At 45.7% G+C, this 18,460-nt stretch overlaps 1 protein-coding gene across 5 annotated transcripts in view; it reads left to right on the top strand.

The window, feature by feature from the left end:
* Lilli (AF4/FMR2 family member lilliputian) overlaps positions 1-18,460 on the top strand; it is a 146,882-nt gene that overhangs the window by 96,710 nt on the left and 31,712 nt on the right. For all 5 annotated transcript variants that reach the window (XM_076763486.1, XM_076763489.1, XM_076763490.1 and 2 more), the window contains 2 exons: positions 7,031-7,126; positions 8,701-8,737. In XM_076763486.1, the coding sequence (XP_076619601.1) occupies positions 7,031-7,126; positions 8,701-8,737 (133 nt within the window). The remainder of the gene's footprint in view (positions 1-7,030; positions 7,127-8,700; positions 8,738-18,460) is intronic.

Here is an 18,460-nt window from a genome sequence, read left to right as displayed (position 1 = left end):
TCACTGCCCCCGGTCCCCGCCGCATCCTCGTTCCAGCGTGCTCCGACCGTTTGGTATAGAAGCACCGTCGAGGCCCATGAATTATTCTCACGGCTCTGCCCGTGGGAAAATACGAGAGTTGCGCCAGTAGGCATCGTAAATGCGGCTGCTAATTGCGCTCGTCGACGACCACCGCTCGCGCTCCGACTCGCCTCCTGGATATCGCGTTCTTTTTCGTCGCGTTCGTCTCTTCTTCCTCCTCCGTTTCGGACCCCCGTGCTTCCCCTCCTCGCCTCTCCCCGCTGCGCGTTTCCCTTCGCCTCTGGCAGCTCGTCGATTAATCGAGAGATTTTCAGCTTCCATTCCGGACGACCGTCCGCTCGGCCCGCCGGGGATATTTAGCCGGTGCAAACTCCTCCCGGACCATCTCGTCGTTGTTGCCGCAGGATTCCCCGCTCGAGCCGTTTTTTTCCACGCTTAAATTCGATTCCCGTGTAGCCCCTATAAATCGTCGCCGGGCAATCCACTCTCTCGTTGCGCGGGGGCGTCGCGTAGTCCTCGGTTGCTCTTCGATCGCCGGGAACCGTCGTCGAACTTTTTTACCCCGGCTCGCGTGATTTCCCGTCCGCGGCTGCTTTTTCTAACCCGCTGCGAAACTCGATCGGTTAACCGTGCACGCCGGGGGAGACAATTAGGCCGAGTTAATAAGGTCAACTCGACGACGTTGATTAAGTTAACTCGCTGCCGAACTACACCTCCCCCCCGGAGCTCCGCGCGTTCCTCGTCGACGCGTTCGAAAATTTTCGCGTAGCTCGACGGGATGGAAACTCTCCTCTCGCAGTCTACGCGCGAACACGCTCCAAGGACGTCGATCTCTCGATCCTCGAGAGATACGTTCCTTGGGATATCGTTGAACGCACGTTCGAAATACCTCCCAACGAGCAAATAATTAAGAAAAACGTGTATTGTACGTGCACGAATGTATGGAAGATTGAAAACCATTAATGGAATTATTTAGCGAAGCTCCTGGGATTGCATTTGAACAGAAAGGAGAAAGCTGGGCGCGAATGGTGAGCTAATTCGCGAATCGTTGCAACGATTTCATCAATTCCGGTTGCCGGAAACGATGGTCTTTCGGTCGAATCCCCATTAGGCGTGCACACGATAAAGCGGCTCGTCGCCGAAGGAAGAGTGGGAAAGTTCGAACCGCAAATGCAACGCCGCGAGTTTCCTCGAAGAGCCACTGCACCGGGTATCGGCTATCCGGTAACGGGTTTTCGCTCCTTCTCGCGTGCCCTGCATAATTACCGGAAGCTACCTTTACGCTACTCGAGGAGCGCGGTTCGCCAGACCGTCGACCGGCAAAACCTTTTCGTCGTTCACCGAATTTCATCCAAGCGCGACGAATGGAGTGCACTCGAACCACCGCTGGCGCAGGAAACGGATCTTGTTCCTTGCTCAAAGATCCTCGCGACGAAGAATATATTTGGGGTCGTTTAACCCTTGCGATCCGCCATATTGTTCGTTCGTACAATTTCTGTCGTGCAATCTACTAGGTTTAGAGCACTTTCCATGTATAGCTTTCTCCAACCATGGTACCACAGACGAGGTATTTTTCGGCGAAATTAAAATATTTCAAATCGTTCTGAAAAAAATATTATTAGCTGTGGGGGTCAATTGCAATCATTTTTGGTGAATAGACATACCCCCGAAATCCTACTCAGTTTCGAGAAAAAAATTCGAGTAGGTAGTGAAATTTTTAGACGAAATTAAAAGATTTCAAATCATACTAAAAAAATTATATTTAGTTACAGTGGGCAATTACAATCATTTTTGGTCATTATACATACCCCCGAAATCCTACTCAGTTTCGAGAAAAAAATTCGAGTAGGTAGTGAAATTTTTAGACGAAATTAAAAGATTTCAAATCATACTAAAAAAATTATATTTAGTTACAGTGGGCAATTACAATCATTTTTGGTGAATAGACATACCCCCGAAATCCTACTCAGTTTCGAGAAAAAAATTCGAGTAGGTAGTGAAATTTTTAGACGAAATTAAAAAATTTAAAATCATACTAAAAAAATTATATTCAGTTACAGTGGGCAATTACAATCATTTTTGGTGAATAGACATACCCCCGAAATCCTACTCAGTTTCGAGAAAAAAATTCGAGTAGGTAGTGAAATTTTTAGACGAAATTAAAAAATTTCAAATCATACTAAAAAAATTATATTTAGTTACAGTAGGCAATTACAATCATTTTTGGTGAATAGACATACCCCCGAAATCCTACTCAGTTTCGAGAAAAAAATTCGAGTAGGTAGTGAAATTTTTAGACGAAATTAAAAGATTTCAAATCATACTAAAAAAATTATATTTAGTTACAGTGGGCAATTACAATCATTTTTGGTGAGTAGACATACCCCCGAAATCCTACTCAGTTTCGAGAAAAAAATTCGAGTAGGTAGTGAAATTTTTAGACGAAATTAAAAGATTTCAAATCATACTAAAAAAATTATATTTAGTTACAGTGGGCAATTACAATCATTTTTGGTGAATAGACATACCCCCGAAATCCTACTCAGTTTCGAGAAAAAAATTCGAGTAGGTAGTGAAATTTTTAGACGAAATTAAAAGATTTCAAATCATACTAAAAAAATTATATTTAGTTACAGTGGGCAATTACAATCATTTTTGGTGAATAGACATACCCCCGAAATCCTACTCAGTTTCGAGAAAAAAATTCGAGTAGGTAGTGAAATTTTTAGACGAAATTAAAAGATTTCAAATCATACTAAAAAAATTATATTTAGTTACAGTGGGCAATTACAATCATTTTTGGTCATTATACATATCCCCGAAATCCTACTCAGTTTCGAGAAAAAAATTCGAGTAGGTAGTGAAATTTTTAGACGAAATTAAAAGATTTCAAATCATACTAAAAAAATTATATTTAGTTACAGTGGGCAATTACAATCATTTTTGGTGAATAGACATACCCCCGAAATCCTACTCAGTTTCGAGAAAAAAATTCGAGTAGGTAGTGAAATTTTTAGACGAAATTAAAAAATTTCAAATCATACTAAAAAAATTATATTTAGTTACAGTGGGCAATTACAATCATTTTTGGTGAATAGACATACCCCCGAAATTCTACTCAGTTTCGAGAAAAAAATTCGAGTAGGTAGTGAAATTTTTAGACGAAATTAAAAGATTTCAAATCATACTAAAAAAATTATATTTAGTTACAGTGGGCAATTACAATCATTTTTGGTGAATAGACATACCCCCGAAATCCTACTCAGTTTCGAGAAAAAAATTCAATACGGTCGGAATTTTAAACGTTAATAACTTCTTAACGAAGCCACCATCAACAAATTGGTATTCTTGATTTTCGTCTTATTTTGGCCTCTAGAATCTCCTATTAAAATTTTCCCCAGGGGTGGCCGAACACCCTGTATATGTGTTCTACGTTAGTTGAGCATGTTTTATGCTTGTTACACAAGCAGAGTTTAGCGTTGTAGACTCTTAGACCGTACCACCTTGATACTAACGATCCTTTGTGGGATGATAGAATGCGTATTTCTAACGGTACGCGTGAAATATTGACCGTAGTTGCTCGACCAGAGAATCTCACGAAGTCCAGTTTCTATAGAAATGTATTTACTGTACACAAAATAACTGATGAGTTAGAGGGAAGTAACGTTTGTCGGTTGATCATTGGTAGAACCCATATATCATAGATCGATCGTGAGCAACAATTTGTGCCTATACCAAAGGGTTTATCTCGTAAATAATTAAATGCATAAAATAACGCTGGTGTAAGCCTGTTCATCTCGCGTCTTCGAGTTCTTTGGTTAGTTTCAAAGTCCACGTCGGGCTGGAAATTATCTGTCGGAAGGTCAACGTTCGTCGATCGCCATCGATCGTTATCTTACGGGTCCATTAGAGGCGGGTCGTGCAATTTCCATAACTCGCGGTCGCGTTTCGTGTTCCGCGGGAATAAAGCGTCCCGGTCGACGCGAGCGTAACTGGTTCGCACGAAATGGTACGTCTCGCGGAGGCCGCGAGGCTGACTCAGACCCTGGAGAATTTTCTCTCCTCTTGGCAAACGCTGCGAGTCCTTTTTCGTTCGGCCCTGTCGCCAACCGCGGGATGCAAATGGACGGTCTCGCATGCGAGGCACGCGTGTCTCGAAGCTGCACACGAGCGAGCGGGAATAATAAGTCGCGATTAACGACAGCACCGGGGCCGTTCGCTTCGTTTTCCGCCCGATCGCGCGCGAATTCGCGAGTCGACTGCAACCGATCTCTCTCTCCACCCGGATAACTGTATCGTTTGATCTTGCACGAGTCCGGGTTCTTCGAACGCGAACCAACGAAGAGATTTTCCACCCAATATTGGTAGATGATAAATATTTTGTTACGCGCTATTTGCTCGCAAGCTACATTTTTTACACGATTTACCGACTCTGTGTATTTTCATATGGTTTTCGATCAAATAGAAATAAATCCAGTTGCAACATATGCACCTGCAACGATGCAATTTCGGGCGTGTAAACAAAGTGTGGGAACCGGACGGGACGAGATACCAGACATTTATGGCAGAATGTTGTTTTTAATCGACGCCGGTATCGGGTTACAGGGTAAAGAAAATTCAGATTTGAAACGGGAATCATATCGTTCTAGGTATTATCCAAATGTTGACCTTCTGCTGGCGGGCATTTCGGAGCGTGAAAATTAGAGCGTTAAGTGGATCGCAAAGAACTTTGGTAAAAAGTTCACGGAGGCGCGAAACGGCGTCGTATTTCGCGCGATATTAATTCGTATAAATTTGCTGACTGGGAATTCGCGACTATGAATGGTAGTACGCGACGCGCTCGCATCTTTCGCCCGTTGGAAAAACGCGAAGCGGAAAAATATCGAAACGTTAACTCGTAACAATGTTCCGCCGTACGTTTCCGTTCCGGGGATAACGCTGCCATTGCCGTTCACCGTTATATTCACGACGCTCCGCGTTACATTATGCATGATCGTAGAACGATCCGGCACGGTTGCATTATTCTTTTTCGCGGACAATATATTATGTTCCTAGCATACGGTGTTTTCTCGCCGAGCGATGCGGATTTATGCACCCTCGGTTTTTGCTAATCGCCGGTAATTCAAGATGGAATCCGCGATAACGAGACAATATTATCGATCCGAACGGTCGTGTGAATTTTCTTTCAATCACGAAGATCGAAAGTGTCTGGCAATTTTTTGTTTATAAATGTTTGTTCGTAACAGTACACGAGACGCGTTCGAGGATACTACCAGACAGTTTTCCCAAGTTTTCAAGCTCACCGCGCGATAGTTTTCCTTTCCCACACTGGACGGATCGAGGCCGAGAAGACATTCCATCCACGTTTCTGGTTCACGTTTCCCGACGCACGTGCGTTATCTCGAGCATCATTCCCCCCCAGTGTGGGTTGATTTTAACCCCTTCTGTCCCGGAATAATTACTCCTAGGGTATTGTCTTCTTATTGGAACAGAAATTATCTACGATCCACTTAGTCTCTAGAAGCTTAGATGTATTTTATTTCACAGTTAGTTAAATATTTCAACGCTGGCAGCGGGCGTTAAATAAACAAATATTTCGAAGTATCCCCGACGATCCGGGGAATTGGCCGAAGTAATAGATTTCGCAGGATCCATCCATTTGTTAGTAAATCGTTTGTCCAGGAACTGTCCGGCTATTCGGCCGAAATGTCGCGGTGCGCTGTCGTGCATAAATCACATGCAACGTGGAACATATAATAGAACTCCTTCCAATAATTCATGCGAGTGATTACCTTACGAATTGGCATAACATTGACCTGATTTCCTTGATCTTTCGTTAAGGAAACGGGACAGTTATTCCACTCGGGGAGTCTGATCGATCCGAATTATTAATTTCATGCGATTTTAAAAATACACGTATCGATCGGTGAACCTTGTTGGTAAGTTTCCATTCGTCGTAGTCTAAAATAAAAAAGAAGAAACGTTTGGGAACGGTGGCCCGATCGGAGAGCTTAGGCTCGGTTCCCAAGGGAGCAACGTAGCGTGGAACGCGTCGAAGAAGGCGATTTAACGCGGGCAGCGGATTATTTGGTGTTCCGTTGCGGCGACGCGGGGAATCGGTGGGCCCGAAAAACCCCATTGGAATTTTCCCGGGCGTATAATTGGTCGCGAGCCCGCTGGTAAACGAGCTAGCTCTCTGTCGGCGATCGCAGGAAGAGTATAAGCACTCGCGACGAGAGAGCCTTTTGTCTCTTGGGTCTTTGTTCGCGTCGACGGATGTCTCGACGGGTCAACGAATCGGTCTCGACGATTCGCTGGTGGAAATGCGTTTCGTTCGATGCGCCCGTGTCGATGCACCAGACTGCATTGTTCGCATGTTTGCGACTTCTAGCGTGTCTCTGGCGGTACGCGCGCGCATGGGCACGTGGGCCAACATTAATAGGCACGCTTCCGAGTACCTGGTCTCGGTGTGGGTGATGATACGCGGAATTTGCGACCCTCTCTCCCTGGCCATTGACGTAATCGTGCCCCAGATGCGCTCGGTCTTACGCAAAAGTACTCACAGAGTCATACGTGCTTGCACAACCCTCGATATGCCTTGGCGAAAAACCCACCGTCCATTTCGCGGCTCTCCCTCGTAAACGGGAAACTATCTTTCGTCCATTCGCTATGTACTTGAAATCATTTAATGCGGTCTTGCAGAGAAATAAAAGTTAGTAAAATTTGTGTCTTCTTATTTGGAAATGGGAGATCACGAAATTTCCATTGGGAAAAGCTGTCTCCCTTGGCTCGTTTCCCGTTCCTCGATAGTCATTTAGTACCATTCGAATGCTACACACTTGCTAAATCCAAAGACACAGCTCCGATTTAAATTAAAACAGTGTTGCAGCCCAATATTTCGAAGCACAGTGTACGCAACGATATTTAGTACTTGCACGTGCCGTGCTAGACGAATCAGGCGATCGTAACTATGTAAATTTTAATCGTGGATCGATCGTCCCTGTTTCAGGAAATGACCATGCCGCCCACGCCTCTGACGGCCATCGCCCAGACGCCGAGGAAGGAGCTGGAGTCAAAGTTCACGTTCAATCCCGTGCTGGCGAAGGTGAGAACTCGTTGTTTATTCACGACCCTCCCGGAAATATGTTCGGAGGTTAACCGTTTGAAATTTCGTGGTCCTCGCCGGTGTATCGTCGAACGGAGGAGAAAACGCGCGAGGATCGATCGTGGAAACGTTTCGAATCGTATCGATCCGACGGAGTGTTTCGTGCCACTTGGCACCGCGTCAAGAAGCTCGACTTCGTCGAGACGGACGCTCCTTGTTCCGGATAAAGCGGCTTTCGTTCGTGCGCGCATCCATTATAGAAAACCCCGAACAGTCCGTAAACGCGTGATTTCGGTTTCACGTCGCGATCGAGCGCTAAACACTCGCCGGGGAACGCTCGTCCCGTTCGATCGACCGAACGAGAAGCTTTCCGTGCCACTTGGCGTCGCGTCAAGAGTTTCCTGCTCTCGAAAGTCGCGCGAAAGAAAAAGCTCGACCGCCGAAAACCGTCCAAGATAAAAGGATAAAATTCCAAGGGACGATTCTGCCGGAAATCTCGTCTTCGATACGTAGAATCGCCTAAAATATTACCCACCTGTAGATATATAGATAACCCGCGCTAGGATTCGAGTTATGGCGCTCCAAGTTGTTACGTCGTAAAGTTTAAATCGTTTTTTATCAATCGTACGTCGACATGCCTTCGAGATCGTAAAACGTACGGAAAAAAAAACTCGTCCGCGAGCGCGGTCAATTATTCATGGATGCGAAGAAGCCTTTTCAGTTTCTTCTACGATGTTTTACAATAGATTTGAAATTCGTAAAATGTTACGTAAAATTATATATGCTTTTTCTTCAGTCGATTCGAAACGGCTTTCCGACACGCGAACTTATGTTGGACTCTCGGCTCGATAATGATTGGTTCGCGTTTCGAACGGAGCTCGTGTGTTTATTTCCGATAGTTTCTTGTTTTTTGGATAACGAAATGGATCGTCCAATAGCGTGGAACTGGTCTGACGGTCGGTTATAAAAAAAATATATGACGTTACCAGTGCGTTCCAGAAATAGGCACTGAAAAGCTCTGTAAGTCTAGAAATCATTTTATTGTGTAGTCGTAAACAGCCTCGCCGATGTCATGAATTGGCGACGAGGGAAATCCCGCCAAGGATTAGGTCTTCTTTTTACGAGCATTGCCCGTTTACCTGACTTTCAGACGCGTCGTACGTTTAGGGAAAAGTACAAACCCTCCTCGTCGCGTAAAAAGAACCCTCCAACGCTTTAAACGCTGGTCATAAGAAGCACTTCACCTGTAATAAATTTTTGGAAGGCACCGTTTTGATCTACTGCAATTTCGAATAGTAAAATTTTCCAAAGTTAATCTGTTCCAAATCTGCCGTCGAGGGTACCGTTTCGAGCAACTCTTTCCCCCAGAACATCCGGTATTTAATTATTTTAAACCTCCCATAGTTTTAGAGATGTTAGTAAGGATATGGAAAAGTGCTTCTTTGAATTTCGTTCGCCTTTGGTACCGATTTACCGAAAGGTGAGAAACCAGCGATAATTTGATAATCGTAATGCGGCGTTGGCAGTCTTCTCGCGGCGTTATTAATATCGATGAATTTCATTTTTCTTTGCAGTTGACCGAGGTGCCGCCGCCGGAAGCCACGAAGCCCCGTAAGTAAACTTTCTACGCTGTATTCTTTCTTCTTCCGAGGTAATCCCCTGTCGAGTGGAAACGCTCGATGGCGCCGATCAAAGTCGGAAATCCTGTTATCCGTTTCAGCTCGAACCTAACACCCCGCCGTGGACCGTCTATAACCAGAGCGTTCATGTCGCGAAACAACCGCCATCGCGTTTAAAATAAAAACGCTCTATAATTCGAACGGTTCGGAGCTCCTTCGTGGAAACGAAAGATCTTCGCGGAGGAACTTTTCCGCGATGAGTCTCGTTTGGAAACAACTAGTTGCCACGTTTAACGGGGCGAGTGTTCACCTGGAGCTAGTTAACATTTATAGTTGATTACGCGATTAAGTTGAGCGGACGAGGAGATTTTATTGCCAGGCCGTAGAGCCGTTATTATTCTCGACACGCTGTTTAGCGGCTACGAACAGCGGAAACTGATATCGCGGGACAATTTAATATTTTTCTTTCGTCCGAACTGGGCGAGTTAATTTAATCGTTACCGTTCGCGAGCCCTCTCTTTCGGGGAAATATTTTCGCGAAACTGTGTCGCGCGAATTATCTGCACGAGGCTAGCTGGAAAACGATGCAAACGGGAAACGCGAATCCGTCGCCGGTACCCAGAAACGCTGAACGTCGATTTGCAGTCGCGTTTTGTCCCTGAGCTTCACCATTAATTTCGCGTCCCGGTGTAATTTATTCAGGGTGATTCTAGAAACTGGGACAAGCCGCGCATAGCTCTTTCCTCCGCGAAGATACGAACAATTGATAGAGGGGGAACCAGCTCCCGACGACGTAATTTTTTGTTCGATGGAATTCGTGTATATTAAAAGTATTAAATTAATCAAGCAAAGTATTACGATTTAATTCCATGCAGCGTATCTCGACGAGAAGAATCATGCGCTCGAGAGACTCACCGTCATAATGTTAATTAGTTTATTAGCCGGATGATGAGTTAATTATTATTTAGGAGATGGTGTAATATTACAAACGCTTCAAAGTAAAGGTACACGAAGAAGCGAAAAGTTTGCAAACCCCTGTGTGCTTCATAAATAAGTAACTAAAAGTCTACGTATCTGGTTAATTTATCGCCAGAAAGTATGACTCGTATACATATTCATACAGTGTGTTAAATACGTTCGTAAATCACCGGGACGGATCTTTAACCGACCTCGAGTCTAAATTATTTAATTTCAACCTCGAGATAGCTTAGACACGTATCGCGCGAAAGCGACATAACTCTGAAAAGTAGAAGTTAAAAAACTGCTCGTATCGGAAAGTCGATTAGGAAACATTTAGTCCTTTTAACGATTCACACGATTTAAAAAAAGCAAAATAGACACGACGAGGCTGAGGATACGCAGAAGAAGAATCGATTTACGTAAGCTGGAAATAAATGGTTACGTTTAAAAGGAACGTTGCATATAGCGCAGGAAGAAAAAGGAAGATATCATCGAAAGATAGTCCCCCATTGCGCTGTCCAACTTTTTCCTATATCAATTTTTTTGCATCTACGCTTGGAAATGAGCTACAGCCTGTCCCAGTTTCTAGAATCGCCGTGCATATAGCTCGCTATCCCGCGACGGCGGCGAGCGCGAAAACTACGCGTCTTGCGAGGCTTGAAAAATGTAGGTTGCTCAGGATGATTCGATAGCTCTATTCGCTTTAAATGTCCGTTGTGTTTCTCATAATACCGGGGCGAGTCTGATTTAATAATGCGGCGGTGCTTCCTACGCAAAGAAGGATAAATTTGCTGTGTCCTCGATGCTGCTGGCCTTTCGACGGGCGCGTTTTTATTTCGTCGAACGTCGTGGAAATATTTAAATCAAACAGTATAATAGGCCGCGTCGGTGTTATTCGTTTACGGGACCGCGGCGAACTTTGTGCGGCTGTTCGATGTTTGCTCGCGAAAATACAAATACTTGTTTTAGCTTCCGGGCGTCGGCTCTTGGCAGTTTTGTTTGGCTCCGCGATCAGTTGCGGTGCTGGATTGTCGAAGGTCCGGGTCCCACGAAAAACCTGTGGATTCATTGATATTCGAGCGTTTCTAAGCGGCGACGGGGGCTTCGAAGCTCGAAAACGGCCGAGGGAGCAGGGATACTGTTTCATGAATTAACCATTCGATGCTCTGCTCTCTCCCTCCCGTTTGCCAACGATGCTCAAATATATACCGGCAACTTTGCGACGGCTATTATAGGCGTTGCTCTGGCGGTTCTACGCCACCCCTAATCGCGTTCGGGCCCGCGGGCCTCGCGACTCGCCACCCCCGCGTGGGACAATTTTGATGATCGCGCCTTTCGACCACCCGTTGGCGATCTATGTGCGCAAAAACGACCTTAATCCCCTTTTTTCCGAAGTCATTTGCAGTAATATATTTAATACAAACGAAGCAAAGTCAGTTTTGTTTGTAGGATTATGTTATGGCAATAGGCTCGAGTCTTCGTTGAATGGCAAGAGACACAAATGATTAGTAATTCAAATCCGAGAGCACGAATGCTCGTTTCCTTGAAGTTTATGTCACTATTACGTTTCTTGCATTTCACAACATCACCGATGACGGAAAAGAGTTACATCAGACGTTTCCAACTGACCTGGCGTGCTGTCCTTTTCGATGATGTAACTCCGTCGATTATTCGAATTTCGAACAGTCCTTTTACTCGCCGTATCCACGCGTACGAATCTGGACGAAAGTACAGGGTACGATCTTCGATCATTTTAATTTCCAACCTGTTAATCTTTTCAGGAACGTCGATGATTAGATTATTAGTTCGGTGGAAGACGCTTGAATGGATGATGGAAAGTGGAATGGATGCACGCGCACGGGAAAAGTCACGGAAACGGAAATAAAGCAAGAGTCGATGAAAAGGAAGGAACGGAACAGTCGGAGAAAGCAGAACGTTTCATGTAGGTCGCACGGCGCCTCCTAATTTACGACTTTGTATGGCCCTAACCGTCGAACCGGTGTCTGGAGTATTTCGATGTTGGCACGTAGCTGACATTAACTGTGGTTCGAGAATGTTTGTCTCTGGTGGAAACGAATAGTAGTTTCTCACCCACTTCAAGGTTGGGACGTGCGGAGCCCGAGAAAATGATTGCTCGTTTGATATTCGGGAATCGTTTCTTGCAATAAAATCATACTACGTTGTCGCATTTGTTATTTCGATCATCACGGTGCATCACAGTGCCTTTTGATTAAAAACCCCCCCCTGCCAAACTATTTGTAATTCTTCTTACACGTGCACTCTAACGGGTTAACCCGTAGAATAAACTATTACTACAAAAGGTTTCTCGATTCTGGGACCGTGATAACCATCCGATAATTAGGGGATCGCGAGGATTTCTGATTAGACTATTTTCACAAGGAGGCGCAGGGGCGAGGTCTCGAATCTAATCTCGGAATCTGGCGCTTCCGGTCGGTTCTTGGCTTCCTAATTTACCAGCCGGGCGCGGTATATTTCTCCGGGGCCGCTTCCTGCCCCGGCGGAAGCACCGAAACGCCCATCGCGGATCCCGGGGCACGTTTAACTCCTTGGCCCGGCGTGGCTTCCTATTTATCAGACGGAACGGACTCGAGGACGTCTCGAGTCGATTAACGAGAGTGGACGCGTTAACCGCGTCGGAATTGCAACGCGCGTGCCTCGCGAGGAATGCATATCCAGCCCAGGCACGCGCGTAGGTGTTAACGAGCGGGAGCACGATCGCGTGACCGGCGTCCTTTAGGGCAGCCACGGTGCGCAAAGCCTCCTAAACCCTACTCGAAACGTGTTTGGAACTTCTCGAAGCAACGTTGGGTCCGCAGAATCTTTACAAGAAAAAAAAAGATAAAAGCTGTTCGTCTCGATAATATTTCGCAACGTCGTTGCATGGAAGTCTCGCGCTAACCGAGCCAATAAAACGAAGGGCGATTTTCTGTTCTCCCGTCGCGAACACCTGTGCACGAACACACACAGGCCGGGGGCACGCGTGCAGGCTAAGGCTAGCATATAAGAGCGTAACAAATAACCTTTCCACCTTCGTCGCGCCAGTTTTCTTCCTTCTGCTCCGTCTTCCGTGGTCTGGTCGCGCCACCGTGGCTGCTATCTCCTCCCCTCCGGTGCTCTGCTTCTCTTTTTTCGCTCTCGTCTCCCCCGTTTCCTGGTCCTCCTCTTTTCGACCGCCGCAAATACGTCGAGAAGGACCAGCGAGAGCGGCGAGACGAGAAACTGGTTTCCATGGAAACCGACCAGTCTGTGTCGGCGCCTCGGTTCACCGTTCTATCGTCACTTGCGATAGAGACCGACCCACCGAGCGATACGGATCGCGAGAACGTCTCGAAGGACCTTTGCTTACCGACGCGTTTTAAACCGACCTCGGTTGGATCGTCTCCGGTGCCACGATCGTTCTCCATCTCGCCTCGAACCTTAGACGTTCCTCGAAATCTCCCAATATAGTACGCGATACGTTTAATAAATCGCTACTCCGCTCGAGTCACAAACATAATTCAAGATCCGATTGCAAAGGATCTCGGTTTGAAGACGTTGGGATTGCGTAGGTACCAGCTAAATCAATTGGTCGCTCGACAACACTCGATTTCTCTGATCCAAAGTTTAACCCGCTCCACCGACGCTCGGCACGACCCTAGTTCTAGTTTCTCGATCCTAGCTCCGCCAGGAGAACCGGAAGTTCACCGCGAGGCCCGCGGAAGAAATTTCCTGGCGGTCGACGGATGCTGGTCGAGCACCGACAGAAGGTTGAACCGTACCGGTGAAGTTTTCATTAGAGCCGGCCCGATAAACTCGCAAAGACTTTGCCGGCTTGTCCGCCGGATAATCGCAGCAATTATCCATGGACCGATCTGCCTCGAATTCCGCGACGGGGAATTTCAAGTTTGCGGTAGTAACTCCGCCAGTACCATCACCGATGCGCAGCAATTCCCGTGACATTAATTATTGAAATCGCCGCCGGCGGCCTCCCCCTCCTCAGACTTCTCTCGTCCTTTCCGAGCTTCGTCGATTCCACGCTATCTCGAACGTTTCTCTCTCTTTCTGCCCGGTTTTCCTTGCCACGTCGCGTATATACGTACCGGTGCCCGTCTCGCTCTCGCTTTCGGACCTCGTAGCTCTCAGCCTCGTTTCCTAGTTCGCAGGAAGTCCCTTGGGCGAAGTTCGCCGAGAAGCAGACAGAGACTCCGCCACTTAATATTCAATCGCTCAGCCGTCTTGTCGCTCCTGGCGTGCGACGAGAACAAACGAGACCGATAAATTAATATCGCTGATCGAGAGAACTTCTCGCTCCACCCTTCTCGGCCTCGTCTCCTCGCTTTTCGCTACTCCGTTGAGAGTTTCTAGCGCGTGTCCTCCTGATTAGGTATCGCTGACTCCGGGACGACTGTCCTGTCGATTCGTACGATCGAAATTTCGCGACAAACATACGCCACGATAAGAACCAAACTCATAAAAAGACATAAAAAAGATGGCATAATAAATAAACACCCTGTATACAAATTTAAATTAATTTTCAATTCAATAAATAATCTATGGTTCAGTTTTATTCCACATCAGTCGTGTGATCAATAGGAAGTACTGAAACTACTTTGGGTATGTAGCGTCAAAGTAAATGTAAAAATAAACATAGAAGAGAGCAAAAATTATAGTAGTTGGTATAGTCATCGGATAGGGGATGAAATGCCCTTTAAAATGAGCGTTTGTACGAGTCGATAGCTTTATTAGTTCCGGAGATATGAGGATTTTAGTCTCAAGTCGATGCGGTGGCTAGTTCCGGAGATACGACGGACCGAAGCGTTTGTTTACGTTCATTGAGACAATGAACTCGCGCGCGCGTAGGTAGTAAACAGTGCGTAGTAAATTCTTGGAAATACTACGCCCCGAAACTAGGTCACTCGGTCACGACTCACGTGCGACGAAGAGGTACGACGCGACGCGTCAGACGGAGACAGAGATAGTTCAAATTAGAAAAATTACCTTTTACATAAATTACGATATCTCCGAAACGGGAAGTCCGATCGTCAAAAACCAAAAGCCATTTTAAAGAGGAAGGTTTGCCGCCGCTAACAGTGCCTTAATAATTAACAAAACACTAGTAGTTTCGGAACTGCACGCGTCTAAACTTTTACTATTTTTAATACGCGTTAATGTGCTCTCGCAAGGCGGAGAGCGCGTGGACTGTGAAATTAAAAAAATTACCTTTTACATAAATTACGATATCTCCGAAACGAAAAGTCGGATCGTCAAAAACCAAAAACCATTTTAAAGAGGAAGGTTTGCCGCCGCTAACAGTGCCTTAATAATTAACAAAACACTAGTAGTTTCGGAACTGCACGCGTCTAAACTTTTAGTATTATTAATACACGTTTCTACAGCGGCGAGAGCGTGGATAGTGGAATTTAAAAAATACCTCTTTACATAAATTACAATATCTCGAACACGAAAAGTCGGATCGTCAAAAACCAAAAGCCATTTTAAAGAGGAAGGTTTGCCGCCGCTAACAGTGGCTTAATAATTAACAAAACACTAGTAGTTTCGGAACTGCACGCGTCTAAACTTTTAGTATTATTAATACACGTTTCTAAGGCGGCGAGAGCGTGGATAGTGGAATTTAAAAAATACCTCTTTACATAAATTACGATATCTCGAAAACGAAAAGTCGGATCGACAAAAACCAAAAGCCATTTTAAAGGGGAGGCCTTACCGCTTCTAACAATGGCTCAATAATTAATAAAACATTAATAGTTTCGGAACTGCACGCGTCTAAAGTTTAACTATTTTTAATACGCGTTCTTAGACTGTTTTAAGACAGTGGAAACTGAAGATTCTCTCCTTTCGTCTTTGCTATACATATATTTCATATTTGCATCGGAAGCTAACCAGAATTTGGTACTAAATTTTGTCCAGTATTTTTACAAAAAAACATAAATCATTCAACCGGTCAGATGACCGGTCGTTTAGTGTTAATAAGAACCACGATATTGATCTGGGACGACAGATAAGCTACTCGTTCCATTTAATTCCTTATTAAAGCATCGTATTTGGAGGAGTGCCTTTAATTATTTTATTCCGCGTCCGGTCGCGTGTTTTTAGACAATCACGGACCACGGATCCCCTCCCTGGACGATCGCAATCTATCCATGCGAAGGTTGTTTGATATTACGCGTGGAAAGTCGCTTTGGCGGCATTAAAAACCGCAGTGTCGAGCGGCGTCTACAAATTGGAACGCCTCACGCCAACCGGAGGAACGTCTTTGGAATCCGATAAACTCTTCGCCGCTCTTTTCCTCCGATTAAACGCTCTTTCTCTTCCCGTGGCTCGTGCTCTAAATAGCACAAATTGAAACGGGCCCTTCCGTGGGAGCCGGAGTAACCAGGAAACGGATAAACCGACAAAATATCAACCTCCGTCGCGACTTTAACTCGACTCGAGTGCCGGATTACCATCTTTCGCAATTAAACCGCGTTCGGTTAAGGGAATGTCTTTTATCTGTCGCGACGGGCAAAAGACGAACCGTCGAGAAACGATGGACTTCCGTTTCCTTTTTGTAGTCGATAAATTAATATTTTTAGCGCTTGTTAACACCGAGGGTCTTGTTAAAAGTCGTTTGTATGCTATCGATCGCGACGTTCGCGTATACCGGAAACAACAAGTCGTAGTTTTTACTGCGATCGGCGAAACCGCGTTCCGCTAGATACTTTACGAGGCTATCTCGACGCGGGAGGAGGTCGTGTTTACAATCGCGAAGGAGACACGGAGCAGCGTCGCGACGTGCTTCGGCGATAAAAACGAGCGAAGACCATTGGTAATGCAGGTGGACGTCTCACGGCTGGCCTTTAGGGACGCCTTACACTCGTACGACAACAGTTTCTGCTCAGACTTTGTTCGCGAAAAATTGTAAATCGTTCGATAAAAATTAGTTAGGCCATCGATAACTCTCGAGTGCAGCGTATCGAAAGTTTGCCAGCCACGAGGAGTCCAGCGGATAAATCGAAAGGACGAGCGAGAAAGTTAATTTCTTGGGTGAAGGCAGGTTCCTCGAGTGCACCTTTGACATTTGCCGGAATCGATACCTGTTGAGGCTGCATTCGGTAGTTGTACACGCGTGCAGCTGGTATTATTACAAGCCTCCTGTGCACGTGTACGCAGACCGACGCGTGTATCGTTATGCCAGTTCATGAATATATATTCGCGGTGTATTCGTCGATCCGAGGATCGATAAGCGCGTTTTTTCTGTCGATCGCGGCTACGCTGACGGCTAATCGGGATCGTAATTACGCGCGGTGTGTACGACGTCGATAAACTTTCCGTGAAATATGCGCGCATTATCGATCGAATTATTAACCGTCGACAGCGTACGCGAACAATGCGTGGCTCGTTTCGATTTCAATTAATTGGCGATTCGGTTTTATTCCATCCCGGGGCGGCTCGCGACGGCTTCGAAGCCCCGTCGAATTCGAGGTTTCAAGTATTTCTACCGTCGAAGCCTTTGCAAGGATTAATAATAATAGCGATTTCGTTTCGAAATTAGTTGCGTTCGGTATTGGAATTTCTTTATTTAGTAAACGAACGTGTTACCCTTCTTCTATATATTGCACGTTATAGCGGGCTCATAGGCAAACGCGTATAAATAATTCAGAATAAAGCTACGTGCTGTAATATCACGTGATTGCGTTTAGTTTCGATCTGGGAAGAAATTATATAATGGGTTCGTATCGCGGTTCGACGCGATAAAATCTGACACGTGGATCGGATCGTCGATAATGCGTCCGATTCGAAGCGTAATCGGAGTTTCGATTTCTCCGTTTTGGCAATGAATAGATGCTTTGGCTTTATCCGATATCGACACCTTTGTTCCGTGCTTATGAGTCGTCACAGATACCACCGGAGAAGTTTCCACGCGCTCGTTAAACTTTCGATCGCGAGGCCATTCTCGAGTCCTGGGCGTCGTTAGAAAACAAGACGAGAGTAAAGTCCGTGTCGTACTTGGAATTACTTTCCAAGTCCTCTTATCGGCCACGACTGGTAACCAGCGTTAACCAGCGTCGGAACGAGCGTTGGTCGTTGGCTGGAGGAAGAGTTTCGTTCCGGAAGGGGCTGTACACGTGCCGAGGCAAATTAAATATTGAATATCGAGCACCTTACCTCGTTGCTGTCAGTTACCTTTTTGTGTACTATCGAGCGGACTGACCTAGTTGGCCGATTATGCTATACACGGTCCGCCCGCGAAGTCGTTAAATCACGACTTTAGACCAAGTCCGGCAAACAAATTGCACCGTGCGCTCGGATTATGATGTCGTAATTCCGGATTCCGATCGTTCGCCGGATACCCAGCACGCGTCGGGGAAATTTTAATCGAACCACCGATTAATCGTTAATCGTTCGCGAGACTATCGAATTAATCGTGAATGATCATTGCAGTTTAGGGGTGGTACGGCCGTACTATGTGGCTGACGCGTCCGCCCATTATTTGTTATTTCTACTTACGTCTCGTACTCGATCTTCGAAGTCGTCTCGAAAGCAGAATAAACTTTGACCGAGCATACGATTAAAATTGCTCTGAAAATTCAGAAAGAACAAATCTGCCCATAAGTAGAAGCCAGCCAAATTTTCACTTATTCTCAGAGTCATAGAAAAGTTAGAAAGGTTGGTTACCGGATTAAATTATCGGTATTGGCGGCGAATATAAGTGGAGGGATAAATTGGAAGGAGCACGGGCGCAGCAGGTGTTCCT

This window comes from Colletes latitarsis, chromosome 4, assembly GCF_051014445.1.
Source record: "Colletes latitarsis isolate SP2378_abdomen chromosome 4, iyColLati1, whole genome shotgun sequence".
Classification (NCBI taxonomy): Eukaryota; Metazoa; Arthropoda; class Insecta; order Hymenoptera; family Colletidae; genus Colletes; species Colletes latitarsis.
The sequence above is the reverse complement of the archived record's forward strand: the minus strand, read 5'-3'. Positions and strand labels throughout refer to the sequence as shown.